At 47.1% G+C, this 27,229-nt stretch overlaps 1 protein-coding gene across 10 annotated transcripts; it reads left to right on the top strand.

Annotated features, from left to right (window-relative positions):
* The first annotated feature begins 257 nt into the window (after nucleotides 1-257).
* On the top strand, nucleotides 258-26,750 carry THRAP3 (thyroid hormone receptor associated protein 3). 10 transcript variants are annotated; one of them, XM_041479253.1, is made up of 14 exons: nucleotides 258-394; nucleotides 5,386-5,444; nucleotides 8,968-9,192; nucleotides 9,476-9,558; nucleotides 13,081-13,241; nucleotides 16,414-17,319; nucleotides 18,717-19,457; nucleotides 19,978-20,150; nucleotides 20,586-20,697; nucleotides 20,948-21,032; nucleotides 23,313-23,497; nucleotides 24,074-24,266; nucleotides 24,862-25,011; nucleotides 25,279-26,750. In XM_041479253.1, exons 5-14 carry the CDS (start codon nucleotides 13,105-13,107, stop codon nucleotides 25,498-25,500), a joined length of 2,904 nt encoding a protein of 967 aa, XP_041335187.1. In that variant the 5' UTR covers nucleotides 258-394; nucleotides 5,386-5,444; nucleotides 8,968-9,192; nucleotides 9,476-9,558; nucleotides 13,081-13,104; the 3' UTR covers nucleotides 25,501-26,750. The 10 variants fall into 10 exon arrangements, with proteins under 10 accessions (XP_041335187.1, XP_041335191.1, XP_041335193.1 ...); XM_041479255.1 differs by lacking the exon at nucleotides 258-394 and adding an exon at nucleotides 4,880-5,018; XM_041479260.1 differs by lacking the exon at nucleotides 8,968-9,192 and having other exon boundaries at nucleotides 319-394; nucleotides 24,865-25,011.
* Nucleotides 26,751-27,229: the final 479 nt, after the last annotated feature.

Below are 27,229 nucleotides of genomic sequence, written 5' to 3'. Positions count from 1 at the left end.
AAAGCGGGAGGGTTACAATAGGGCTGGACGGGAGAGAGCCCGCAAGGCCCCTTGGGCGAGGGCCGCGCCGCGCCCTGGCGGCCCGCACGGCGCAGGAGGCCGCGCCCCGTCACCGCCCCCGCCGCCATTTCCCGCCCGCGGTCCCGCTCCCCGCCGGAAGGGCTGCGCGCACTGCCGCGCCACGGGCGGAGGAGGAAGTGACGGAATGGCGCGCGCGGCGCTCGCCGGGAGCTGTAGTGCGGGGGAGCGGATTGGTAGGGGGCGCTCTGTGCCGGCCGGACTACGGCTCCCGGCGGCCCCCGCGGGCGGGCAGAGCGCGCGCGCGGGCCGGAAGTGCGTGAGGCGGAGGCGGAGGGGGCGCCTGGTGCGGAGGGGCCGCGGCGGAGCGGCGCCGGTGAGTGCAGGGGCACCGGGGGGTCCGCGGGGTCGCTGCTCCGCCCCGCCCGCCGCCACCGGCAGCTCCCCTTACCCCTCCCTCCTCCCTGGGCCCTCCGCAGCCGCCTCTCTCCGGCTCTGCCCACTCCCCCCTCCCGCCCCTCCTGGGCCTCACCGCGGCGCTGCTCCCCCCCGTTCCCGGTGTCCTGGCCCCGCATGTCCCCGGGCGAGGCTCGTTCGCGGCTCTCGGGACCGCTCCGGCCCGGCCCCAGCGGCGCCTCGTGGTAGGCCTGGGCCCGGGCAGGCCTTGGCGCCTCCTCGCGGCCCCGGGGCCGGTTGGGCCTGCCCGGCCCTTTCCCGGAGCTGCTCGTGGTCCGATGTGCTTTATGCAGCCTGTTCCGCTGTCCCGTTCCCGGAGATCCCTGCCCTCCGCCCGCGCCTGTGGGCCGCGCCCTTTACGTTCCCCGCTCCGTCGGTCTGTCCCGGAGGTCCCATCCCGGTGTCCGGGGCTCCGCGTGCTGCTGCAGCGCGGGAGGCGCTGCCGGGGCCGCCGAGGAGGCGGGCGGGGCCCGGCACCTCGAGCGAGCCGCGGCCATCACCCCGCGGGTGTGCGGCTCCCGCCGCGGCGCTCGGCACCGCCCGTTCCCCGGTGCGGCGGGGAGGATCGGGGCTCTCTCTGCCTGCTTTGTGTCCTGCTTGCCCGTGAAGTTTGGCTGAACTTGAGGCGATGTGGCAGAAGAGGCGTTGCAGTGGCTCAGACACACGTGTGAAGCCTGCGTCTTCATTTTCCGTGTACTCGTAAAGGGGTTTTCTGCTAGTTGGTGTTGTTTTGGGGAAATGAGCGCGTTTGGGGTTTCTAAAAAAGCATTTCAATGCCTGCCCAAGGTGATTGTTGCTGGGTTTCCTCCTGGACGGGGTTCTGGGTGTTTGTGTGGAATGTGACGCGGTAAGTCTGGAGTAAGCAGTGCTCGATAGAATCACCAAATCATGGAATGGTTTGGGTTGGAATGGACCGTAAAGCTCATCCCGTCCCACCTCCTACTGTGTGCAAAGTGTGCAACCTTGCACTATCCCAGCTTGGACACTTCCAGGGATCCTGGGTGACCTGTGCCAGGGCCTCACCACGCTCACAGGGAGGAATTTCTCCCTAATCTTCAATCCAAACCCACTTTCAGTGTGAAGCCATTCCCTGTGCCCTGCCTTGGGAGGAGCAGGTGAACTCGTGTGTGTGTGGTGTGTGCAACACCATCCTCTCAGGACCTGTCAGATGTGACAGGTTGATTTTTATGTGCACAGCGATGTGCCAGGTGCTGTGGCACAACAACAGATTTGTTGCTTGAAAGGAACAATTTCAACCCATTTGGAAGATGGTCTGGGTTGTCTTGTAGCTGGTGGTGGAAGAGAAGAGCCTTTATTGCTGCAGCAGCAGGGTCACATCAGCAAATGGACTTTTTCAGGCTGCTTTTCCTGAGAGCACAATTAAATCATCCAGTTCCTCTCTGGAAGGAGTCCTGAGAGTTCCCTCTCATGGGGAGCAGGGGCAGATGCTGTGTCAGTGCTGCTGCTGTGTGGCATTTCGGGTGGGCTTTAGTGTGCCTTTGGTGGGTGCTGGGCTGGGAGAGCTCGCAGGGATTGGGTGTCACAGCCTTGGCTCCACTCACTCAGAAGGTGTTTCAAAGCTTTGCCTCCCAGGTTCCCAAAAGAGAGTCAGTGCAGGCACAGGAAAGCAAGTGCTGGGATACAGCAGTGTCTTCCATGGTTGCTCTGTGTCCTGCTCTGGAATTTCACAGGTGCCCAGCATGGAGTGGGGAAATGGCTGGCTTTGTGACCTTTCTTATGGGTTGCACAATCTCACAGCAGATGAAAGGACAAAACAAGACAGTCAGTGTAGAGAGCTTTTGCAAATGTACGTTTTTGTGTCATAGGATCCTCTGGAGGGTCTAGGGCCTTGTGATTTTTGTCTAACATTTCTTTGGGTGCTGCTACATATTTTTGAATTGCATCCTTCCTTCTAGGAATTATTGTCCCTACTTCAGCAGGAACAGGGAAGGCAAGTAAGTACTTTAATGGAACAGTTTCCTCCAATGTCCTTAGGCAGCTGAAGGTTGGGAATGCAGCTCCTGAGGCAGTGCTCTGGTGGATGGGCCTTGGGTGTGTGTTCCACATGAGTATGATTTGGAAATGCTGCAGTCTGGTCACAGGGGGTTGCAGAGTTTTGGGGTCTGAACCCTTCCCCTCCAGCTGGGGGTCCTGTCTGTGGGATGAGGGAGGTGCCCCTTATCTCATTTTCACATCTTTTTTTGTCCAGAGATCCAAAGAGGAAACCTTTTACCTGTCAGGTTATTGCAAGGGGAGATCAGGCATTGGAAGGGAGGGGCTGCCCAGGGAGATTTGGAGTCCCCATCCCTGGAAGTGTCCAAGGAGCACCTGGATGTGGCACTCAGTGCTCTGGGCTGGGTGACAAGGTGGGGATCAGTCACAGGCTGGACATGATGATCCTGGAGGTCTTTTCCAACCCAAATGCATCTGTGAAGAGATGACCTGGCCCTGGGGAGGAGGTGCCTTCCCAAGGTGCTGTGAAGAGCAGTGGTGCTCTGGCTGCAGCCACACGTTCACCCAGACTGTGTTGGCAGCAGCAGGTGGAGCAGCCACAGATCCCTGCCCTGTTCTTTGTCTGCAGGAGTCCTGCCCATGTCTCTGCTGAGTTATACCCTGCTGACTTCCTGCTGTTTCCCATCCTTCCTAATTCCCTGCCTCTCTGTGAGTTGTGTGTCTCTGGAAGACAGTTCTGTTGTCAGTGCTTCAGCAAATGCTGTCTGGGAAAAGGCTTCCCTGGACACTGGGGTTTGGACCAGCCATGTGCCCTGACCTTCACTTCCAGTTCTTTTTCATGGAAGTAAGGCTTTGTCATATGTATTGCTAAAAAAAAAAAAAGATATTCTGCTGATGGAGTTATGATGATCATTTAGCTGTCTGCTGCTTTCTCCAGCTGATTTAAGTCAGGAAGTGTGTAAATTATTAAAGAAAACAGTCATTTGAGCCAGGCCAGGCTCACAGTGAGGTACAGGAAAGCTGGTGAACACTTTCTGGTATCGGTGTTGCTATTAGAAAACAAAAATGTTACGGTTATAAAACACCAACTCAGAGTAAGTGACAATCCATGCACATCAGCAGATCTAAATTTAGTTTACCTGTTCCCACTTTCTCTGTTGTCAGAGAAATGTTGCTTTGGGAGGCCTAGGGAGTGCTGAGCTGGACTGGATAAGCCTGAGGATGCTTTTCATTGTAAGGCCATGATGTTCCCTGGTTGTATCCCTGAAGGAATAGAGTGGTTTTGCCAGAGGTTTAAGTATTTTTCAACTCACTTGGCTTTGTCTTTGTGAAAGGACAGTTTGTCATGTTGGAACTCGTTAATTGTTTGAGCAGCCACAGAGCCCTTGATCTTTTTCTCCATTTCTGGAAAAGTTTACAGTATCCTGAGCTGTGTTTAATGGCTGCACGTGCCAGGGATGTGGGGTTTGGGTCGTGTGGTTTCCTCAGAATGACGGCGGTACAGGGAGTTCTTTGGTGAGGCAGGAATTTCAGGATATTTAGCCACATAGTTCAGGCCATGGACGTTGGAAGAAAGAGGAGTGGTGGTGGCAATTACAGAAGCTGTTCTGGCTCCCTGGGGAGCTTGTGCCAGATGATGGTGCTAGGGTGTGTGACAGCTGCTGGTGGCAGTGGGGCTGTGCCAGTGGCCCTTGAGCTGCCCCTGTTCCTGGGCACGGAGGTGCCCGTGCTGGACAGGCCTGGGAACAAGGCTTAAACTGCTCTGTAGGATTCTGTAGTGAGTCCCAAGATGAGGAAGTTGTTAAATTTGGCCCCAGCAGCTCATCAGGTCATTGTTCCTGCTGGTGCCAGGACAGATCTGTGCCTGGGAAGGAGCCGGTGCCATTTTGTTTCCGGATGAGAGGCTGGGTGTGTGGTTCTGGAGTCTCCTACCCTAAAGGAAACATCCTTCCCCTCCTCACAGAGAAACTGTGTTAGGAGAGCCTGAGCATTGAGGGAGTCACTGCTGGGAGCTTGGAGAAGCGAAGAGTTCCTGCTTAATTTAGCTTTATCTTGTCAGAGCTATGAATAGTGAAATCACGGGATCACGTTTCATGCCAGCTGGGAATGGTGTTTGCGCTGCCTCACTCCATGGTAACCGGAAGCTGCCGGGCATTAAAAAAAAAGTGAAGCTAGTGGCACAAAGAGATGGCAGCCGGCTGCTCTGGGGGTTGTTTCCCACCCAAGGAGGGGTTTTCTGTCGCTGCCCTTGCTCCTGTCACACCTGAACACAGCTTGTGCCTCTCTGGTGTGCGAGAGTGAGGCCTGTGCACGGCCCTGCCCACGGCCCCAGTGATCCCAGAGCTAGTGCCCTGCTCACAATTTCACCTCCACAGGCGTCACCCGGCCATTTTTAGCCTGCCATGATTTACAGGGTGAGGTGGGTGTGCAAACCCCGAGGAGCCCCTGCTGGGACCTCAGGGTGTGGGGCTGGCTCGGCCGAGCACTGCTGCTGCTGCTCCCGGGGTCACTCCTGCCTTTGGCTGAGTGAGAGCAGCAGAGGAAAGCGGGGCAAGGAGCCCCCGGGAGTGGCTGCTCTGGGAGCACTGAAGGTGATGGGGCTGTGGGGTGTCAGGCTGGAATTCAGTCCTCCAGGGACTGGGGCTCAGCATTAATGATGTTAACTAACCCGTGCCTTAACGCGGGGCTGGACATGTGATACCAGGTGCATGGTGAACATCGTAATTTACACCTGAAATAATTACAGGAATTGTTCCTGTGGGGCTGTGGGTGAGGTTGGTTTCCTGAGTTAAGACCTGTGTATGCACCGTCTGATTAGATGAGGTTGTTTTGGCAGCCTTTTTTTACTGGGACACTGAGATGAATGGCTGAAATTAGAATCCTTTCCTGTGCTGCTAAAATAAAAGGATTTGCCAGTGTCTGGTTTGGTTTAAATTTGATTTTCCTTTTTTTACTTAGGTCAATCGCTTCTAAAGAAGCAGTGTTTAGAACCAGATTTGATGGGACACTTGTACAAGGTACGTGAACATAGCATGGAAAATTATTCAAATAAGTCTTCAAATAATTGTTCAAATAAACTTATTCCATATGTACAGGATTCCTGTGGACAGGCATTTCTCTCTGTTTTGAAGTCTGTCAGAGTGTAGGCCTGGTCTGGTGCCTTGTCCTTACAATAATGCCACAATTAAAAAACAAAAAAATTAAAGAACTTTAAATGTTATACCAGGTCATGGAAATCCTTTTCCTTGTTTTCCCCTGAGGTAGTGGGATTCCCATTAAGGTAGAGATAAATGAAGTGCTGGCTTGAGAATGTATGAGTAGTTTTGCTCTTTTCAGCTTATAAATGAAATTTGATGGAGTTTGTATTTTCATAGGTTAAATGTGTGGAGAGTTGTAATCCCTCAGGAGATTTTTTTGGCTGTAACTATACTGTGTGTTGCAGAAGAAGTTCCAAAGACCCCCCCAATCAAACAGTTTTGCTGTTACTTGCTGTTTATTTGGAAGCAGAACTTCCACGTTTTTAAGCGTGTGTGTTGCCAGCTGGGCTCCAGCTGGAAGACACCTGAGAGGATGGAAATGTCCTCGAGGGTTCAGTATATCCTTCCTTTGCTGAGAACTTCACTTACACGCAAGTTTGAATTCTTTGAGTTAACTAATTTGTGAATAGTTTTCTTAGGGGGGGTAAATGGGACCTTTTCTTGCTTCTTGTGAGGGTTGCAGAACTCCAGGCACAGATTCCCAGAATAGTAGGGCTGTGCTGTGAGGAAGCCATCAATTTAGAGAAAGACCTGATCTTTCTGCTTTTCCCAAGCTGTGTAAATTTGGAGGGGAAAAGCTGATGAAATAGGTTTTTTCCTTTTTAAAAAAAATTACGGATGTTTTCTTCTGTGTTTAACAGAAATTCCAGCCGCCCAATTTCTGTAACAAAAGCACCCAGATTTCTAATCAGCTTTTTCTTGGATTGTTTCCTTGAGCTCCCTGTCACTGAACTGTCTGAATAACAACATAGGACTTTTTAAGCTCAAACATTTATAAAACAGTGTCTCTCAAATAGCCAGTTTCAAAAAGTCACTGACTGGGGTTTGTAGCTGGTCAAATTAATTGGAAAGGGATTGTTCAGCACTACAATCTGCAGAATCAGTTCTTTCCACAAGAACCTGTAAATACTCTTCCAACCATTCCACAGAACCTGCTTCTAATTATCTGAACCCAGGGCTGGAGCTCAGGGTTAAACTTCTTTAGGGATTAATTTAATGGTGTGAAAACCCAAATGTGCTTGAAGGAAGATCTTAATTTTGAAAGCACGTAGACTAGAGAGAAATTGAAACTGTTGCTGACAAATTTGTGTTTCTCTTGCTGTGGCACAATAAATTTGAATGTTCTCCCCCAAGCATGTTGAGCACATGTTAGAGTAGAACAGTCTGTTTTGTGGTTAGGTTTTTGGTAATTTTTCTTCTAGCAGTGTTGTCTGGGACATATTTTGCTGAGGAGGTCGGTAGGTGTAGTTAATGTGGGGCTTTAGTTAATGTGTGTAATAAATCTTCTGAAAACACACTGGTATTGGATCTGGAAAGAGAAATCATTCTGCCTTTTGTTCCCCAAAAGAAATTTGATTATAATGAGCATTTTAATTTGCTCCTCCCTGGCCGGCTGTAGGAGCTGTGCAGGTGGCTCTTCCCTTCCCCTCAAGTGTTCCATTGCTATAAGAACATACTTAAGGCATCTTGCACCAAAAATTAGCTTGAAAAGGAAGAATCCAGTAGTAAGTGAGGTGTTAGGAGTTGGGCTCTGAGCTAACAAAGATGAGTCTGCACTTGCTGCTGCACTTCAGGGACATGGAGAGAGCTGCAACTCTTTATAAGCTTATTTTTGCAGTGATTGTTGTTGCCTCATTACACGGAGCACACTTTGTAAGGTATTTTGTGGGATTATTCTTTTTTTTCCAAATGAACTAATCTTGTTTGGGTTTTGGGGCTTGGGATTAGGAATTGTAGAGCTGGCTCAAGGAGAATTAATTTTTTTTTATTTCCTGATAATGAGGGGTGTTGAGCAAATGAAGGAGCAGTTCAGCTGTTCCTCCCGAGCTGAATGTCTGTGCTGGTGACACCAAATGGATGCCAAGAGGCTCGGGCAGAAATATTCTCTCTAATGAGGTGCCACCTCATTTGCTTTGAGCCTCACAGCAAAATAAACCACAACAACTTCACTCAAATGCTGGCCAGTAGAAAGCAAATTTTTGTTTTCCTACAGCACTTCCAGAGAGCTTCCTACAAAAGCTTTTACAAAACATTTAACATTTATGAGCTGAGTGTTTGCAAACACAGTGTGATAAACTGAAACCACTGTAATGGATTTCACCACACGATGCTTGTGTCTGAGGCATGTGCACAAGCCATGTCACTTGTTTCCAGGTGTTTTGGGGTTTATGCTCAGATACGAACACAAGCAGCTGCCTTGGCAGGGAGGTGCATGCTTCATTTGCCTCTCCAAGCTGGCCAGCTGTGGTGCTCCCTGTGCAGGATCCTCACTGACACCTGGGGATGGAGTGGGCTCAGCTGGAATGTGCCAGCTGGCTGCTCTGGGCAGGGCTGTCTGCAGCAGCTGGGGAAGGGCTGAAATCCCAGCTCCTGCTGCCTGAAAGACCTGGAACAAAGGAGTGGAAGATGGAAAGAGTCACAAAGTAACACAGGCCAGTTGGAAGCAGAGAACAGATTCCTGGAAAAAGGCTTTTTGACAACCAGCAATGTTTTTAATTTGACCCATGACTTGGCACATGGAAATGTTCTTTACAGTGTTCTGGAATAAGAAACTCCTGGACTATGATTTCCACTTCAGCAGAGAGCGTTGAGCACGTTTCCCAATTCACTTTCACTATCAGGAAGAAAGGTTTGCTAGTCCTGACTGTTGTGTCCTGACGTGGTTACTTTTTCTGTAGTAGTGCTCTAAACACAAGAATAGTATTTTTCTCCAAAGGAGAATCCAGGTTTTGCTCTGGACGGCACTTCTGTGTGTGGGATTGTAGCAAAACTTGGTGGTAACAGTGGTGTTTGGGAAATAGGCAAAAAAACCCCAGAGCCCAAGGGTCACAAAGCAAGAAATAATGGGTATGGCAAACTCTGCCACTGTGAAAGGCTGAAAGTCAAAGATGTTTGTAAGATATAAGCTGAGATTTCTTTTTGCGGATATTTAGACAGTAAAAATAATAAAAAAAAGTCTGTGGCGTGTTGTTCTTTGTGGCTTTTCCCCAAGATTGGTAAGCAGGATTTAAGAATCACTAAACTTTGCAACACCACTTTTCCTCTTGGGTGAGAACAGGATTGAATCACCAATTCCGAGAAAGGTTTCAAGGCTACTTGAAAACTGTGCTTTTTTCAGTGAAGTAAGGACAATAAATTAATACCTTTAAACAAGTCTATTTTATGGCTGAACACAGAGTAAGTGACATTCTTGCTGTTAGCTCAGAGGTTTAATAACATGGAGTAATTTCTGAGGTTGTGTTTACTGTTGTTTTCTCTTCTAAAACCTCCACCCCTCCAGCAGTGCATGGAAGGATTCTGAAATGTAACTGTAGACCTGTCAGAAAAGCTCCCAGTGGACTGGTGGCTCCCTTGGATGACGGCGATATGCTGATGGATGAATTGTCAGGAAAAGAATTGTTTCTGTTGGCTTGTGGATTCCTTTAACAATATGGGAAAATCCTTAGTCCTGAGCCCAGTAAGACCATTCAAATGGGCTGAGAGAAATGACTCCAGCACGGCTGTACAGGTGCACTGACAGATGTGTGTCACAGCAGGTGGGATGGGGCAGGGGAGGTGGAGCAAGGAAGGAAGAAGACTTAAAATTTTGAAAGCATGAACGATCGTTTTGAAACCTACATTTTTCATAAAAGTCCATGGAAAAATTCCTGGTCAGCTGTGGTGTGTGTGTTCCCTGAAACACTGGGGTTCTGATGAACCTTTTGGGTGCAGCAGGAGCTTAGGGCAGCCAGTTCATCCTTGGTGGCAGTACAGCAGTGCATGTACAAAGGTGTATTTTCTTCTCATTTCAGGTTTTCTTCTTGATTTCATAATTGACAAAGCTGAGACGGTGAAATCTGACAGAAGGGTGCAAGGTGTGAGCCTGCTCAAGCAGGTAGGCACAGCAAATAAAATAAATATTCACAAGAGGTAAAACTGCCTGTCTTGGGATTTGTAATAGACCTTCTTATATCTTTTCTCTTCTGGGCATGCTGCAAGTTAGACTGGTGGTAAAATTCTGCCTTCATTGTTGTTGTGCAAAAAATAGGGAGCAGGTTTAGAAGAGAAAAGTCAGCCATGTGTCTTGGAATGTTTGGACTTGTCTTCCCAAGTAACTGCAAAGTATAAGGGTAAAGTAGAACAATTTGGTAAAAAAAATCCTGGATGTCCTGGATGAAGTAGTACCTGTTTTTGTTTTTTTAATTCTATATTGATTAATCTTTGGATTTACGCCCTGGTGATTTTTGGGAGAAGAACACTGCTTCCCACATATACCATAAGTGGCCAGATAATTAAATGTCACACTGATCTAAGTGTTAAATCCCATATTGTGCCATGTGCCCTCCTCCAGCTTTGTTCTTTGCTTGAACATTGCAGTGATTTCAGTCAGCGGCCTTAAAAGTTTTCCTTAACTATTGTGAACATTTAAATTCCAAAGCTTTTTGTGGAAGCTCATGGAAGGGCCCAGCTGTGAGAGACTCTCAGTGGTGACCTTTTTTCATTGCTGCAGAGTGGAGCAGAGTTGTGCCTCTCTTTTGGGTTCTGTCAGGAGGTAAAACATTAACTTTCCTGCCACTGTTTCCTGACAATAGTTTGCCTTCAGGGCAAAGTCCATCGTGGTGCTTTAGTGGGAGCATTTGCTCCTCTATTGTTTCCATCAGTGGTCTGCTGGATTGCCCTGAGGGTTTGGGAATGGAGAAAGCAAAGTTTGCTCTATGCAGTGTGGTTTTATGACAGATAACAAGCTGTCAGGTGTCTGTTTCCCAGGGGGTGGTGCCTTACCAGAGCTTCTAAACTCAGCACACAGATCACATCCAAAAACTGTGGATGTTTTTGGATGGGGGACTACACTCCTTGGGAAGATCTGCTGAACAGTTTAGAACTATGCCTGCAGAGGAAAAAAACCAAAAGTTGAAAATCCCTGGCAGTGCTTCCAGCAGGACATGCCTTCCAGATGAGTGTAGCCATGCTTGCCTGCTGGGAGAGGAGATCTGCATCAGGCAGCAGCATCAGCCTTGTCCCTTCCCAGGTGCAGCAGGAGCTGCTCTTGGGCGGTTCTGCAGCTGTAGGAAGGGAGTGGGACTCTGGCAGGGCAGATTAAGGATGAGTCTCTAGCACTGTGCAAACGCTTCTGCTTGCAGTCCCTGCTCGGGGCCAGACACAGCAACTCCAGGAGCTCCATGGGCAGGGGAAAAATGGGAATGGGAGGTCAGCAGCCACTGCTGTTCTCAGAGTTTGTCTTTGCTTCACTTTAAAGAGGCACCTCTTTATTTAAAAAATAAAAAATATAAAATCCTTTTTATAAGAACAGATGCTTTCAGAGCAGGATATTTTGCTGAACATATTTTACCTGAGTCAGTCATTCTTAAAACTAAATGTGTATCACAGTGAGTTTACAACTGCAGTTAGCTCAGGGGAGCTGAGTGACTCCAGTGTTCAGTTTGTTTAACCTTTTAAGTGCTGATGGAGCATAGCAACTCTGTTTCTATCCTAGTAGGAGTTACTTCATATGTTAGGAATGAATCAAGTTTAAAATGTTGGCAGAGATAAAGAATCCAAGACGTGAGCGTTTGGCACACGTTGCACACACCAGGGTGGTTTGGCTGGGAAGTGCTGTAGATCAAAGTGAAAGGCAAAAACTATTAAGAAGATCAAAGTGGTAGTTTAAAAATCTATTTTGGGGTCTTCTTGGGATTTCCTGAGAGTTGGTGCCACATATTCTGTATCTTGCAGTAGTTCCTGTTACCATTTCTTCTCCTTTTCCATGTTTTGGTTTCCAATGCTCAGCGTTGGATTGTTGTGGGCAACAGAGTAGGAAGTGTTGCAGGAAGTGGTTCAACAGACATATTCAGTGAATTAAAAGGAAATACTTAAAAATTATCTTTTCACACATTCTTTCTCTGAAAAATCACCAAGCACAAGAACAACTTTGGTTCTCAGTGGCATTATCTTTTGATTTTCATCCCTGGGGCAACAGGGAATAAAACAACATCTGTTGTTTCCTAACAAAACAGGAACATCAATTTTATTTTTTTTTCTGCATGCTTTCTGATGTGGAATATATTCAAATACTTCAGTTGAATTGATCTAACATCTTTAGTATAGTTAAAGGGAAGAACAGGAGCATGTAACATGATTTTTTAAAATAAAAGTCAACTTCCCATTTCTAGCAAGTCCCAGCTCTGGTGATGAACCACCATCCACTCTCCCAGCAGCTGCTCCTTGTGCTGAGCATTGTGTTTTTCCTAGAAGTGCCCTGCAGAAGTTGAAGCCTTTAGTAACCATATATGTAATTTTGGAGAGCCTCTGGAAGTGAAGGCATTGCAAGTCAGTCCTCTGGAATTTCCTTAAAATGGATATAACAGCAGCAGCCACACTTGATCAGTTGTGTTTATGTACCTGAATGTCTCTATTTTTAAACAGTGGGTTAAAAAAAAAAAAAAAAAATTGTGCTAACATAGTTCCTTTTTATTTCTGGCTCTTTTTCATTAGTCATTTTAGGTGGAAAGTTTGTTGATAACTTACTGAATATGTAATTAATGCAAATTTTCCTCATTGGTAAAGGAGAACAAATCAGGGAGGGTGTAACTGAAAGATTTGTGTGGTCAGACTATTCCCTGAATCATCTTCTAAGGGACTTTCTAGCCTTTACCTGGATACATGCCTGAAAATAGCCCAGGTAATTCATAATTACAGCTATTTTGAGTCATTTAATGCAACAGTATAATCTCTTCTGTCTCTGAATATTTGGAAGGACATCTGATCTATTTTGGCTGCAACAGAACTCTTGGCTGGGTGATCCACACTGGTGACTGATCACAGCAACTGCAGGAACTGCACAAGCAGGGAGGACAGGACTGACCCTGAGCAGAGCTGTGCAAATGGGGTCACATTCCTGTGTCTTGGAGTATCAGCTCTTTTTTGATTGCCTTTGAAAGTTTAGATAAAAGTTTACGGGGTGGGTTTTTTGATGGTAAGCTTTTTTATTTCTTCCCTGTCCTTTAAAGCAGTGGCAGCTGGCTGCACAGACAGGGATGTGGCTGCAATTACATGGAATTGTCACTTCCATGGGGTAGCTTGCCTGTAGAGGTGTCCTTGCCTCAGCCAGAACCGTGGCTCTGCCTCTTCCTAGGTTTGCAGTAACTTGGTGCTTTAACTGTCACACTCTCATTTGTGATTACTCTGGGTTTAGAGCCTTTTATTCTTTTTTCAGTTTTCCTCTTTAGACTGAAAATGAACCTTCTATTCTGAGCCCAGCACCATTCATCTGTTCCTAGCAGGCACTTCAAACATTCCTATTTCCAGCCTTATCAAGCTCCACGTCCCTGGAGTCTGTCAGCCTGCCAGGTGCTGCCTGTCCTCTCCTATCAACCACATGCTTCATTTCTCAAATATTCTATTTCCCTGTTTCCCTCAGGTGCACTGACAGGTGCTTGCAGAGATGTCTAAAACTAACAAATCCAAGTCTGGCTCGCGTTCCTCCCGCTCGAGGTCTGGATCGAGGTCCCGCTCCCGTTCCTTCTCCAAGTCCCGCTCCCGTTCCCGCTCCATCTCACGCTCGAGGAAACGCAGGCTGAGGTGAGTGTGTGCAGCCAAAGGGTGGAACAGGGCTTTTCCTCCCTTGCAGGTGGTTTGTCACTTAGCTCCTTTCCAGGGAAAGACTTTGATTAGATCCCAGGACAGATAACGTCCTGTGTGTCAGGCTCTTTCCTGCCAACCTGTGCTGTTTGGGTGTTTCATAAAACAGAATAAATTGTGAATAAATAAATAAATTAGGAGAGTATGATGTTTGTCAGCACAGTCAAGATCTTTCTTTTGAGACTTTGGCTTTTTTGAGGAGCATTAATGTAATGGATCCCAGACTCAAGGGGTCTTTGTAGATGTCATTGTGTGCTTTTCCCCTCCTGAGAAGCGAATTCAAGCAAGTTTTAGTATCAATTTTAGACACTGCTGTGAAAGGTGAGAACAATTCTTGATATATTCTTGATAATTCTTCCCTTGCTCCTCCCCTCGACATTCAGGAGCCAGGTAATAGGGAAGATCCTCCTGGAGGGATAAAGTGGATAAAAGATAATTTTGCTGCAGTTAATTTTAAGAAATGATTAATGTGTGTAATAGTTGTTCCTGTCTCCCTGAATTGCTTCTGAGCAGGCCAGTTACAGGCTTGTGTCTTCTCTGGATGTTTTTTCCTTTTTTCTTGGCTAAGCATTCTGCATCTGGCAAAGCCATTCCAGTTGGATGGGGTGTAATGGTGTTCTCCTGCCTTTTCACTCATACAAATAACACGTATTCTGAAAACCACTGGGCTGTGAACACATGCAAGTGTTACCAGTTAGAGATTTTAAAAGTCCAGAAGCTCTCATGAATTTACAGTTGGAGAAAAGACATGACAAAACTAAATTAGAGGCGGAGACTTGAGTCCAACCGAGCCCTGTGCAGAAGAAGCTGGAATGATCCGTGCTCATTTGGGAATATCTCCTAGCTGTGAAGGAGCTTTGGCAGTTGAGAAAAAGGCACCCTGAAAAAGGCAAACATGATTGTTTCCTCTCTGCTGCTGCTGAAGCTACTTCTGCTTTATAAATAATTCCTTTTTTTAAAAAAAAGGAGTCTGAATGGAGGGGGTCGGCCCAGCCCAGCCCCCCTGCCTGGCCTTGGGATGTGCTCCAAGGTAGGTCTGGTGGGATCTCAGCTTAAAAGGCCATTGCTGTGTACTTGAGGATGCACCACAAATTGTTTTATTCTTCTTTTGGTAGGTTTGCTGTTTCTCCTAAGTTACAGTGCTGTTTTGGAGTCTGCTTAATATCTTCTGCTTTCTTTATGACTTTATTTCTCACTTCTTGTAAATGCTGAGGATTTAGACCTGGAGCAGTGCAGTGCCTGCAGTTCTGGGGACTGGCAGAGTTGGGGGAATTATCACTTTTGGTTTTTCTTTTACTGCATAACTTTTACTGTATTTTTCTAAAAAGATTTCTGGTAAATAGTCTGCAACTTTTGGAGTGAAATCTTCCTGCTGCAGCCTCTCTAAATCACTAGAACAGATTTTGGAAGCGTCATACGACAGGTCCTTGTTGATAATTGATCACAGATGCAGCAGTTGTCTGAAAATTGAGCGTCTCTGTTCCTCATGCCTTGGACTAGAGCTTCTTGTAACTGGTCCTTGCCTCCTCCCTCTCTGTTCTGGTCGCTATTGTTTGAATGAAGAAGTGTCTCAGATAAGTTTTTTGCTTGTTTGAAGGATGGAAGAATCTGTTAAAGTGGTCATTAAGCTGTTTTTGAGCAATGATTGGAGTATGAATAAGAGTTTCCTGCTAAACTCTGACCTGTTTGGTAGGAGGAAGAAATTAAAATAGAACTGAAGTTCATCTCTGACTGCACATGTGTGCTAACCATGTAGGAATTTCAAAGGCAGGTTGTTCTCCCTTGGTTCTGAGGGTTTGGGATGTGAGGAGCAGCACTGAGATCTGTGTGAGGAAGTTCATGTCCATTGGAGTACCACCAACGTGTGTGTCAGGGCCAGAAGTCAGAATACAAGAAAGGGCTGTGGAAACTGTTCCAGTGAATGTTATTTACTGAAATTCCATTCGGAAAAATCTCTTTTCTATTTCAACTTCCTAGTTTGGCCAGTCCTTCTTGTAGCTCTGGCATCTGAGCTACAGCAGGACCTTTAAACAGTTACACAACCACAGCAATTTAATGGGTGAAGCTGTTGGGACAGTTAGTCACTGGAATCTGCGTTTTTCCAGGGTTTGTGCGTTCCTGGATTCGAGTTTTGTGGATGCAGGCAGGGGCGTCCACAGCGGCACCTGGTGGTCCCTGGCAGAGGTGTCCAAAGCTGTCCCTGCCCGGGAACTCCACGGGATGGGGCCGTGGGATGGTGCCACACGATGGGGCCATGGGATGGTGCCACGGGATGGAGCCGTGGGATGGTACCACAGGATGGAGCCATGGGATGGAGCCATGGGATGGGCCATGGGATGGAGCCATGGGATGGGCCATGGGATGGAGCCACACGATGGGGCCATGGGATGGAGCCACACAGTGGTGCCATGGGATGGAGCCACACAGTGCTGCCATGGGATGATGGGATGGTGACACAGGATGGAGCCATGGGATGGTGCCATGGGATGGTGCCATGGGATGCACCTTTGGGAGCTTAAACCCATAGGGCAGCGTGCCCTTCTCCCCACTGCTGCCCTGCTGCTCTTGGGGTGTAGCCATTTATTGAACTTGCCTGACTGAAAAGTGAGGCTTCATCTGGGTTATCAGAATTTTAAAATGCATGTGAAGTTGGGACTAGAGAGGGAGATTTGCGGTCTATTGCAATAACTGTAGCATGATTTTTATAAAATATACTTCTTTGTGGGTGAGGTATAACCATGACCTTGAGCTGTTAAGGGCTGAATGCTTGAGATCTGTCACTTTTTCTGAAGCTGGATAGCAGCCATTTTCATCCCAGCAAAACAGAGAGCAATGTGTGCTTATCATGGTCTCTGCCATGATCCTGAGATCAAATACTTGACAGTATCACAGGTACAAGTTATTTCCACTGCGGTTTGTTCACGGCAAAGTTAATACTTCAATCAGATAAGGGTAAACCAAAGGAATTTCTTTTAAGAGCTTAGAAATGACTTTTTCCAAGTCTTTTTAAAATATATCTTCAAATAAAAAGTCGTGGCAGAACAAACTCCAAAAATAAGTTATGAAAATAAACTATAACATAAAATATTTATGTAATTTTTTTTTTTATCAGTTCTAGGTCTCGTTCAAGATCCTATTCTCCATCTCACAATAGAGAAAGGAACCACCCACGAGTCTATCAGAACCGTGATTTCAGAGGCCATAACAGAGGATACAGGAGACCATATTATTTCCGTGGCCGAAACCGAGGGTTTTATCCCTGGGGCCAGTACAACCGAGGAGGATATGGGAATTACAGGTCCAACTGGCAAAACTACCGCCAGGCCTACAGCCCTCGCAGGGGGAGGTCGCGCTCCCGCTCGCCCAAGAGAAGGTCTCCTTCCCCAAGGTCCAGAAGTCATTCCAGGAATTCTGATAAGTCATCTTCTGACCGGTCAAGGAGGTCTTCCTCTTCCCGCTCATCCTCGAATCATAGTCGGGTTGAGTCTTCCAAGCGTAAATCCGGAAAGGAGAAGAAATCATCCTCCAAGGATGCCCGGGCGTCCCAGGCTGCGGGAGATAACCAAGGGGACGAGTCTAAGGAGCAGCAGTTTTCAGGAGCGGGGGCTCAAGATGTCAAAGCATCCGAGGGATCAAAACCGTGGCAAGATGTGAGCAGCTATGGCACGGGCTCCACGTCCAGAGGGTCGGTGTCGGAGCTGAGCCCCCGGGAGCGCAGCCCTGCCCTCAAGAGCCCGCTGCAGTCGGTCGTGGTGCGGCGGCGCTCGCCCCGGCCCAGCCCCGTGCAGAAGCAGAGCCCGCCGCGCTCCAGCCCGTCCCCGATGGGCTCTGCCGCCCAGAGCGGCTCCACCTCCTTCCAGGGGGGCTCCCACCAGAGCCCCTTCGAGCACGGCTCGGCAGGAATGAGCCCCACCAGAAAGAGCCCGGTGTGCAAAAGCCCCACGCCCGTCAGTTCGCTGTATGGTGCCGCTCCGAAGGAGGAGGGCACAGCTCCCGGGGGAGGAGCCTTCTCCAAGAGGCAAGTGATGTGTTTTGTGGTGCTGGGTTATTTTTTGGGTTACTTTTGAGGAGCCAGCTGCGCATGTGGGTGCTCCATGAGCAGGGTGAGGGACTGGGGCAGGCTCCAGCTAGGAAGCTATGCCAGCATACTGCCAGCTGTGGGCCTGGTCCTTTCTGAATTATGGAAAAAACACAGGCAGCCCAGAGTTGTGGGAAGTTGGAATTGGTTTTCTAACTTGGATAGTTCTTAAAGATTGTATATGTTCCCTGCAAAAATGTTCATAGCCTGTGAACACTTGAAGTGAAGATTGCCCAAGGAGGTTTCTTGGCAGCTGGAAGCTCACATTTCCCAGTTATATATGTGTTGGTTATAGACATTTTTAGTGTTGCCTTCTGGAATTTTAAGGTACTGTAAATTAGAAGAAATTAATTAAATCCTACTGCATATCCTGCTGCAAGCAGCCTGAGGCAGGTGCAGCTGCAGTGCTCGTGCCTGTTTGTGTGGGTAGGATGAGAAACTAAAGCACCAAATACATCTCTAAAATGAAGACAGCCTTCCATGCAGAAAGCATCTGCTTCCATCAGTCTCTAGATTAATCCACTGCAGATTGTGCCCAAAGGTGTCACTTTGTTTTAAAAGATACAGCACCATTCACAAGTGCTTTCAAGTCTTTATTGTTTTTAAAGATGGTTTGATCTGATTCTATATTAAGGATGTATGAAATTTAAAAAGGGAAAAAACTCCTGTGACTCTTTATTTGGGCTTTCCAAAGCATGGAGCTGGTGTCCATGGGCTTTCCTGCTGTCCCACAGAGCCAGGGTTTTGATTTGTGAATGCTTTATAACTGTTCAGATGCTATAAACCAGCTGAATTGTTATCAACAGAAGTGTTTTATCTCTCCCAGCAGCATATTCTCCTCTGTTAACCTGTTTGCTTTTATTTGTGTTTGCAGTCTGTCATGAAATATTTAGCTTACCTATGAAACTTGCATCCCAAATTTGAAGTAGCTTTTGAGGCTTTTATTTCCAGTGTGTTGTTTAAAGCAGAACAGTCCAATTTGAAAGGTTTGATGTGTTGTTCTCCTGAACCAGGTTTGTAAGTAAATAAACCGAGTGGGTAAGATGTTCCTCTTTTCCTTCCAATGCATCTGTGGGTCAGCTGGGTTTGATTTGTCCTTGAGCCTCATTCCATCAGTTCTGCATATCCATCTCCTTGTACATTTGTTGAATTTAGTCAGAACAAAAGTCTGAATTCAGGCTGAGTAATGTGCTTGACATTTTAATTATTTTAGGGCCTAGAGGCAGCTTTCAGTACATGCATAGCTTGGTGTTCTCTGAAGCTTGACTCTTTGAACTGAAGAATTGACCTCGCTGAGCTCTAATAAGAAACCTCCTGTAATGTCTCTTTATGATCAGGTACCTGGAAGAGCAGAAGACTGAGAACGGGAAAGACAAAGACCAGAAAGTAACAAATGCTGAGAAAGAAAAAAGTAAAGAAAAAGGGAATTTCTCTGAGTTGGGATCAACAGATGGAAAGGCAAAATCTGACTCGTACGGATCGAAAGCTGACTCGGAGAAGGGATACCGCGGCAGCCAGTCGCCCAAGCGCTACAAGTTCAGGGATGACTTTGACAAGCTCAAGGTCCCAGAGTTCCACAAGGAAGGTCATTATGGGAAAGATGAAACAGATGAGCAGGACAAGAAAGACAAGGCAAAGGGCCGGAAAGATTCGGAGTTTGATGATGAGCCCAAATTTATGTCTAAAGTCGTAGCGACTTCAAGTAAAAGTCAAGAAGAGGATAGGTCAGGAAAGTGGGAAGGTGTGGTGTTCCTGCCACCTGGAAAAGAGAAGCAGAGGAAGTCTGATGAAATGGAGGAGGAGAGCTATTCTGAAAGATCCAAAAAAGAAGAGAGACCAGGATCCAAGAGAGCTGAACCTGGTCACAGGGGTTTTGTACCTGAAAAGAATTTTAGAGTGACCACTTACAAGTCAAGCCAGGAAAAAAGCTCTTCCCCTCCACCAAGGAAGGCTTCCGAGGTGAAGGAGAAGCCAGGCACCAAAGTAGAGGGACTAACTCCTGGCAAATCCTCCTTTTCCATTACTCGTGAGGCCCAGGTCAATATTCGAATGGATTCTTTCGATGAGGATCTGGCACGGTAAGGATCTGACAGCTTTTGAGCAGTCTCAGTAGTGATGTTTTTTCCTGTTTTTCTTCCTGAGATCCCCATGTGCTTGCCAAGTGTGAGGAAGGCTAAGCAATATTGCATCACAGTTTGTGGTTTTGGGAGCTAGAGATTAACTTTTTCCTAACCTTTGCTGTGTAAGATTAGATTATGATGCACCAGGCTCTGGGAAGTGCCCCACGTGGAGACAGGTACTCAGTGGCTTCTGGCTGAGGGAAGCTGACTTATGCAGGGGAGCTACTGTGCTGCTTAAATCCTCTTGATTCTCTGCCATGTGTTTTACTACTCTTATTCTCCATGCAGCATTAGAATAGTGACCTGAATTATCACAGTAACCTGGAACAGTGTGTTTAGGGATGTTGCTTTTGAGTATTTGTGGGTGCCTCCCTAATAACAGCATAACCATCAGTGAGCTCCCAGCTCCTGCAGAATTAAACACCTTAAATTGCTCCCCTTCACCCCATTCTTGTTTCATGGGCTCTTCTTTTCCCAGTCCCAGTGGCATATTGGCTCAGGAGCGGAAGCTGTGCCGGGATCTCGTGCACAGCAACAAGAAGGAGCAGGAATTCCGCTCCATTTTCCATCATATCCAGTCGGCTCAGTCGCAGCGAAGCCCTTCTGAACTGTTTGCTCAGCACATAGTGACTATAGTCCATCATGTAAGAGGTGGGTCAGGAGTCCGTGTGTCCTCGGGGAAGGTTCACTCCTGCCTTGCCCAGATCAGTGGGGTTTGTGCACTCAGAATGCCTGGAGTTGTTTTCCAGCAGATGTTCCAGAGATGAGAGCAGTAGCATGATCACAATCATCTTTATTTACATAAATACTCCTCTGCACAGGCAGAAGGTGTTCTTGTTTTTACCTGAGAAATATTCAGAGTCTGGGACTTAGAATTTTGTGTTCTTTGTGACTCACTCAAAGAAGTTTTCATTTCACTGAAACACAAAAAATTGAAACTGCTTTTTGTCAGCAGCATTAGAGCTCATCCCCACAGTGCTTCACTGACCTGCACCTGGGTTTTAACAGGCTGTGGGATGGGTGGGATTTGTCTTTTTACAAAACTGGCACTAATATTTTGGTATTGTTTGTTCAAACCCCTGACAGAGCATCACTTTGGGTCTTCAGCTATGACGCTGAACGAACGCTTTACCAAATATCTAAAGAAAGGAATGGAACAAGATGCAGCTAAAAACAAAAAGAGCCCTGAAATCCACAGGTTGGTGCCGTTAGACACTGTCTTAACGTTGCAGAAGTATTCTAGATTTCATTTCTTAAACTCTGGAATAATTCCAGAATAATTCAAGTGTATAACTAGCTTCACCCAAAAAAAGGAAAAATATGGGGAGTTTTAAATACCTTTGGAAATACCAGTCTGCTTTAAAGGACATTTGATCTAAAATCTTCAGGTTTTTCTTACGAGCAAGGTTATAGCTATGTTTTGTTTTGTTTGTTTTTTTTGGCTTTAGGAGGATAGATATATCTCCCAGTACTTTTAGAAAACATGGATTCTCTCAAGAGGAATCGAAAAGCTCCAGAGATCCTGGCTTCAAGGTGAACTGTTACTCTGATTAGTTTAATTCAACAAAATGAGTGCATTGGGCATGAACTTAACAGTGATGTTTTTGTTTAAATTACTCTCTACTTAAGTTTGTGTTTTTCTTTTAAGGATGGGCATAATTCTAAAAATGAACTACAAAGGGTTAATTTTTATTAAAAATGTATCAACAACCTTTGTGAAGTGGTTAGACTATGGTAAATGACCCCAAAGTCAATTGAGGTGAGCTTGAGAAAAAAGAGAGGATTTTTGGAACAAGTGCCCATGATGAGAGAAGAGACTTTTTGTGATATTTTTCTGCTTGTAAGTATGATTAACTCCATTGTTACGTGCAATTTTGCCAACCATGTTTTCAAAGACATGCATGTCAAAGAGAGGAAAGTAAAACTAAATGCTGAGCTAAAGCAGATACACTATTAAGCAGTTGATAAATTTTGTTCTAACAACTGACTGTGCCATTTCTGTTGATTGCTGTTACTTTAACATTCAGCACTTGTCTTAGATCCAGAGCATTTGGGATTGAGTGTTTTAGCTTTGCTGAGTAGATGAATGTTAAGCCATTGCACTCACTGTAAACAATCATAAAAAAGGCTTAACGTAAAATGTTTAAAATTTTAACCTTTGTTTATTCACCTTCATACATATTTACATTGAAGAGATTTTAACCAGTCCTGCTGAAACCTTACTTGTTTCATATTTGTTTTCGATTTTTTCCAAACACACTTGTGGCTTGACATGGACGATGGTGAGATGGATTTGATGGGCCTGAACTCTGAGCATCAGCTTGGCAGAGTGTGTTATAAACGTGGTTTCCAAACAGCTCGCCAGCCTTCCGTGAAACAGACGTGCCCTCCCAAACCCAAATAGGTGTTTGCTGTGCCACATAAGGGAGCTGCTGCTGATTTTGTCACTTATCTGTCATCCATCGTGTTGGGAGCAGTTTTATTCTCAGAGTAGAAATTAAAGCTCTTTGCCTGGGGAAAGTAGAAGAGCAAAATACCAAAACAAAATGCCTGCTTTCACTCCTGCGTTATTTGACATATTTATTTAAACAAAAAAGTGGTTAGAAACTCATGTAAGTAAAAATTTAACAGCTAGAGAATTACTAATCCTTTTGTATTTAATTGAAGGCGGTTAATTTGATGTATGTTGCATATCAAGTTGTACAGTTCCCAGGATGAGTGTTGTGTAAATGCAGTAGCAATGGCTGAGGCTGGGTGTTGGTACCAACATGGTGTAAGGCTTCCTGCTGCCCAGTTACCTGTTTGTCAAACCACAGCCACTGTCACTTAGGGCAGGCAGCAAAATCTCATCCAGGTGCCACAGGGCTCAAAGGAGGAGCAGGGACAACAACTGCTCCTTTCCCAAATAAACTCCTAATCCCTTCTTGAAGTACCAATTTAAATACAACTCAAAGCAAGCATTGCCAGGTGTCTTTTATGTTTGTTTTTAATTAGCAATGTAAATTTAGTTTTAATTTTTCATGCAGCTGGTGGGTTTTTGCTCTGTGAGACACCAGCTTGCTTTAGCAGACTTGGCAGGACTGTGGAGACACACACAGTGTGTCTGTGGGGCTTTGTGGCACCTGTCACACGGTGCCCTCCAGCCCAGGGGAAGGAGCTGTAGGTGGCATCTGCACTGAATAAATCTTCCTGACAGACAGGAATGCCTCCCTATCCATGGGATGTTGGCCTTCTCCCAGACCCCTTGGATGCTGCCTTTCACTGCCTCCTCCTGCCCCTTGGATCACTAATCCTGGGTAGCTCCAAGCAGCAAAGAGCTTTTGCTTCTCCCAGAGTGTTACTTCTAGACCTGGGAATTAAAATCCCTCTGGCCCCTGACCAGGTGAGGCTGTCAGCAGGACCTCAGGTGCACCCATGGGCTGTCAGAGAGCTCTGCCACACTGTCCTTGTGGCCCATAATCAGCTGGATGGGATCCCCAAGTTGTTTACATCCTTGCTGGCTGTGGTGTACAATAAATGTCAGCTTCCATGTCTCCCTCCCCTCTACCAGACTGTTTATTTTAATGCTGTTTAAAGAAGAGATTAAAAGTTTAAAAATCAGTGATTTTAAGTGTAGGAAAATTGAATTCTGACAAAGGCAGACTTACTTTAGTAGTGCATTATTTGACATCTTAAAGTGGAATATTCATTAGTGCTCAGTTAAACTCCAGTTCTCCAGAAGTCTGTGCAGTCAGTAGCAAAGTAAATGGTGCTGAGCTGGGGCACTGCAGACCTTGTGTTCAACTCTGCCCTCCCTCTCCTCTGCATTTGTAGGCTGAAGGGAAATATAAGGACGACCCTGTTGATCTGCGCCTTGATATTGAACGCCGTAAAAAACATAAGGAAAGAGATCTTAAACGCGATAAATCCAGGGAGTCGGTGGACTCGAGAGATTCAAGTCACTCAAGGGAAAGATCAACTGAGAAAACGGAGAAAAGTCACAAAGGCTCAAAGAAAAAGTATGTAGGAAACCCAGTAGCCATTTCCTTGTGCCTCTCGTGTCTCTGCTGCTCAGGTTGGAGACGACACCGTGTACAACAGTTGTGCACACAGTTGTGCACCTGTGACATAACTCCTCCAGTGGCCTGAGCTACCCCTCTGCGTGTGGTCTCGCTATCATTGTATCTCTCAGAAACACTAAATAATTGTAAAAGGTAGATGGGAAAGCTCCATGTGTCAGGATGGGTGAGTCACTTTTCCTTCTTGTTCCTGTTGTGTCAAGAGAGAAACAGCCGTGTTAAAATGACTTGGCTTTGATGTTCATTTAATCCTTTTCTATAAGCTTAATTTTCCATTTGACTAGAACTCCATGGATGCATGCTAAGCTGAGAGCAGATGGTGTAAACACCATAGGAAGGAGCAACAAGTTCCTTCAGGAGAGGTCTTGGGCCCTGTGTTAAAGCCTCTTGTAGTAGTAAAGGGAAAGCATGGCAGTGATAGAGAGTGGTAAAGAAGTGGTTTTGTATCTGATGGGTCACAGCTGAGTGCCTAATGCTGTTGTGTCCCACTCCCCTCCATTCCCACCACTGGAACAGGAAACACCGACGGGTGCGTGAGAGATCCAGGTCCAGCTCGTCGTCGTCGTGGTCCTCCCATTCAGTCAAAGCAGAGGAGTATCCCGAGGAGACTGAGGAGAGGGAGGAGAGCTCCACAGGCTTTGACAAGTCTCGGCTTGGAACTAAGGAATTCTCTGGTCCAAATGAGAGAGGAAGAGCGAGAGGAACCTTTGTAAGTGTTCTCCACCCCTGCCCCAAATGGTCTCCACCTGTGCCCTGAGGGTTGATTCCCAAAGTGGGCAGGAAGGGGCTGTTGTGTGTTCTCAGTTAAAACTGCCCTAGAGGAGAAACCCCCAGGGTGATAAGCCCCAGTGGAATTGCTCCAGGTCTGGGGTATAAACCAGGCTGCTGGGGGTGTGCTGTGGGCAGCAAACTCCAGATGGGAGGAGCAGAACAAAGCCTGGAAGCTTCTGTGCCTTAGTGATGCTGAGCAGCCCGATGGGCACACCCTGTGCTTCCACTGGGGTTTGGCCACACTCCTTTGTGCAGTCCATGTACAGAGGGGTCTCACCTGCTTGAGGTGGCCCTGAAATGCCTCTAGGTGATCTTCATCAGCTTTACAGGAGCTGGATTTGCTGTGTGTGATCAGATGAACTAAAACCCCAAAACCATGAGTGCAGGAGGTGGTGCAGCCCCGCTAAAGCTGTCCTCTTGCTTTAGTGATAGGTTTGAGAGGTGTTTTGGATGGGATGTTGGTATCTTGGCTGGAGTGGGAGGATACTGCCTCTGCAGCTGTTCTATTTTTCTCCTCTGTGTTGCTGTTGCAGCAGTTCAGAGCTCGAGGGAGAGGATGGGGCAGAGGCAACTTTTCAGGCAACAACAACAGCAACAGCGGCGGCAACAACGACTTCCAGAAGCGCAGCAGAGAGGAGGAGTGGGACCCTGAGTACACACCTAAGAGCAAGAAATACTACCTGGTACGTACCTGGGTGCTGAGACACCCGTGCGCTCCAGGTGTGTCCGGTCTCAGGTGCTTTAGAGGCCAAAGCACCCGCTGTCACTGACACACCAGGTAAGGCTTCGGGTGACGCTTCACGGGAGGCTGCTGGCTCCTGCCTAAAGAGAGCTTGTTCCTGCTCCCTGTAGAGTGGTTCCCATTAAGTGGATCCCCAAGGGCGGTCGCAGAGGCGCGGTGCAGGGCGGTGCCAGCCTGTCTCACCTGCTGTCCTTGGCTTCCCGTGCAGCACGACGACCGCGAGGGCGAGGGCACGGACAAGTGGGTGAACAGGGGCCGCGGCCGTGGCGCCTTCCCCCGGGGAAGAGGCCGCTTCATGTTCCGCAAGTCCAGCACCAGCCCCAAGTGGGCTCATGACAAGTTCAGTGGGGAAGAGGGAGAAATCGAAGACGACGAAAGCGGAACGGAAAACCGGGAGGAAAAGGACGCCCTGCAGACGACGGCCGAGTAGCCGCGGGGCCCGCGCGGTGCTGGGAGCCCTGGCAGGAGGGGAGGGGTCAGGCTGGTGCTGGGGTGTCAGGGTGATCCCCACGTGCTGAGCAGAGCCCTGGAGAGCAGCTCGGAAACCATCCCGACGTTATTTAACTGCATTTCCAGAGTTCAGCCTCCCCAAGCACGGACTGGGACTGATCCATCATTTACGCTCGGATCCACTCCTGGAGTTTCTCTTCCCAAAGACTTCCCTTCTGGACTGGATACGGTCAAGTGCTGGGTGAGACCCCAGATTTTCCCTTCTCTGTGACCTTATGGATGGTCGGTTATTTTTTGGTAACAGGCTTTGAGGACGATGTGGTTTTAGTTTGTGCCCACCTGACCTCGCCTGTCCTGACTTTTTGTTTCTCTTTTATAATTTGACCCAGTGATAGTCGGGGTTCATTCACCCGCTCAAATTTTCCTCCCCTATTGTGTATTCAATTTTCTAAATTCTGCTTATTTTAGGCCTTTACATACGTAGTAGCATCAATTCAGAGATAATTTTGGAAACTATTTTTGGTTCTTATAAATAAGAAAATAATGAAGCATGTGAGTAAACATCTAAATGTTCATTTGTTGGGACCAAACTGCTATGACTTTTTTTTTTTTTTTAACTTTTTTTAATGTAACAGTTGAGTTTAGGGCCTTTTAAAAATTTTTGTTTTCCTTTTATGTTGGAAGTTAACAAAATTAGCATGGTTTAAAAGAGAAAAAAAATTACACCCTACTTCTGGCCACTGTTTGTGTTCACTATTAGGCCTGGTGTGTGCTGGACCCCAAACTGCTTGTAGCATTTGTGTCTCCTCCCTGCAGCTGGTTGTGACCCGAGTGCCCTTTCCAAGGTGACACAGTTTTCTAAGGAACTTCCGAATTCTTCTTGGGGAAAAAAATATAAATGGAGATGAGAATTTTTCAATATTTTTTATTAATCTTTTTATAAAACCAAAAGGCAGATTCCTCCTGAGCTGCTTGAGGACGGCCCTTAGGATGCATTTCTTTTTATCTTCTACTTTAAAGATATTCTGGAGCAGTTTGTGGAGGGTTCCCAGCCAGGTCGTGAGCCTGGGCGGGGAGGCACAGCCGTGCCCCTGCTCCCCCTGTCCCTCTCCCCAGGATTGCTGTGCTGTTCCCCACACACCAGCTAGAGTTTGGTTTGTTTTGACTTGAACAGTTCCTGTTTAGCAAAGCCCCGAAGTTTGTTTATGCAAATAAAATACAATAAAATAAGTCGTAGGTGTAACTCTGCTTGGTTTGTGTCCTGAGTTGCTGGGTGGGAGCCTGAAAGGAGCAACAGGGGAGCAACTCCCTGTTGGGTTTTATGCACTAATAGATCATTCAGCCCCTGTTTTGGCACTGATTGCCTGGGGACAGTGGTGACACAGCCACAGGCCCTGCCTGCTGCCAGCAGGGATTGTGTCACCCGTGCACAGGAGCAGCTCCATCCTTCCCACCCGAGCTCCTCCAGGAGCTCACACGGGCTGGTCCCGGTGCTGGGCAGCTGCAGCCCCGTGTGCTGCCCTGGCTGGTGCCCAGCAGCAGCTGCTTCTCCATCGCTGCCATCCCAAGGGAGGCTGCTGGGGGGCTGCTGCCTGTGCAGCCTCTGCAGGAGCTCAGCTTTCCTGGCTGCTGTGGGTGACGGTGTTGGCCAAGAGCTGTTGGGACAGTGCTGGGTTAATGGCTGGTGCTTCCCTTCACATTCAGCCTTG

The sequence above is a fragment of the Pyrgilauda ruficollis genome, unplaced genomic scaffold, assembly GCF_017590135.1.
Source record: "Pyrgilauda ruficollis isolate IOZ18807 unplaced genomic scaffold, ASM1759013v1 scaffold48, whole genome shotgun sequence".
NCBI classification, from domain to species: domain Eukaryota; kingdom Metazoa; phylum Chordata; class Aves; order Passeriformes; family Passeridae; genus Pyrgilauda; species Pyrgilauda ruficollis.
The sequence above is the reverse complement of the archived record's forward strand: the minus strand, read 5'-3'. Positions and strand labels throughout refer to the sequence as shown.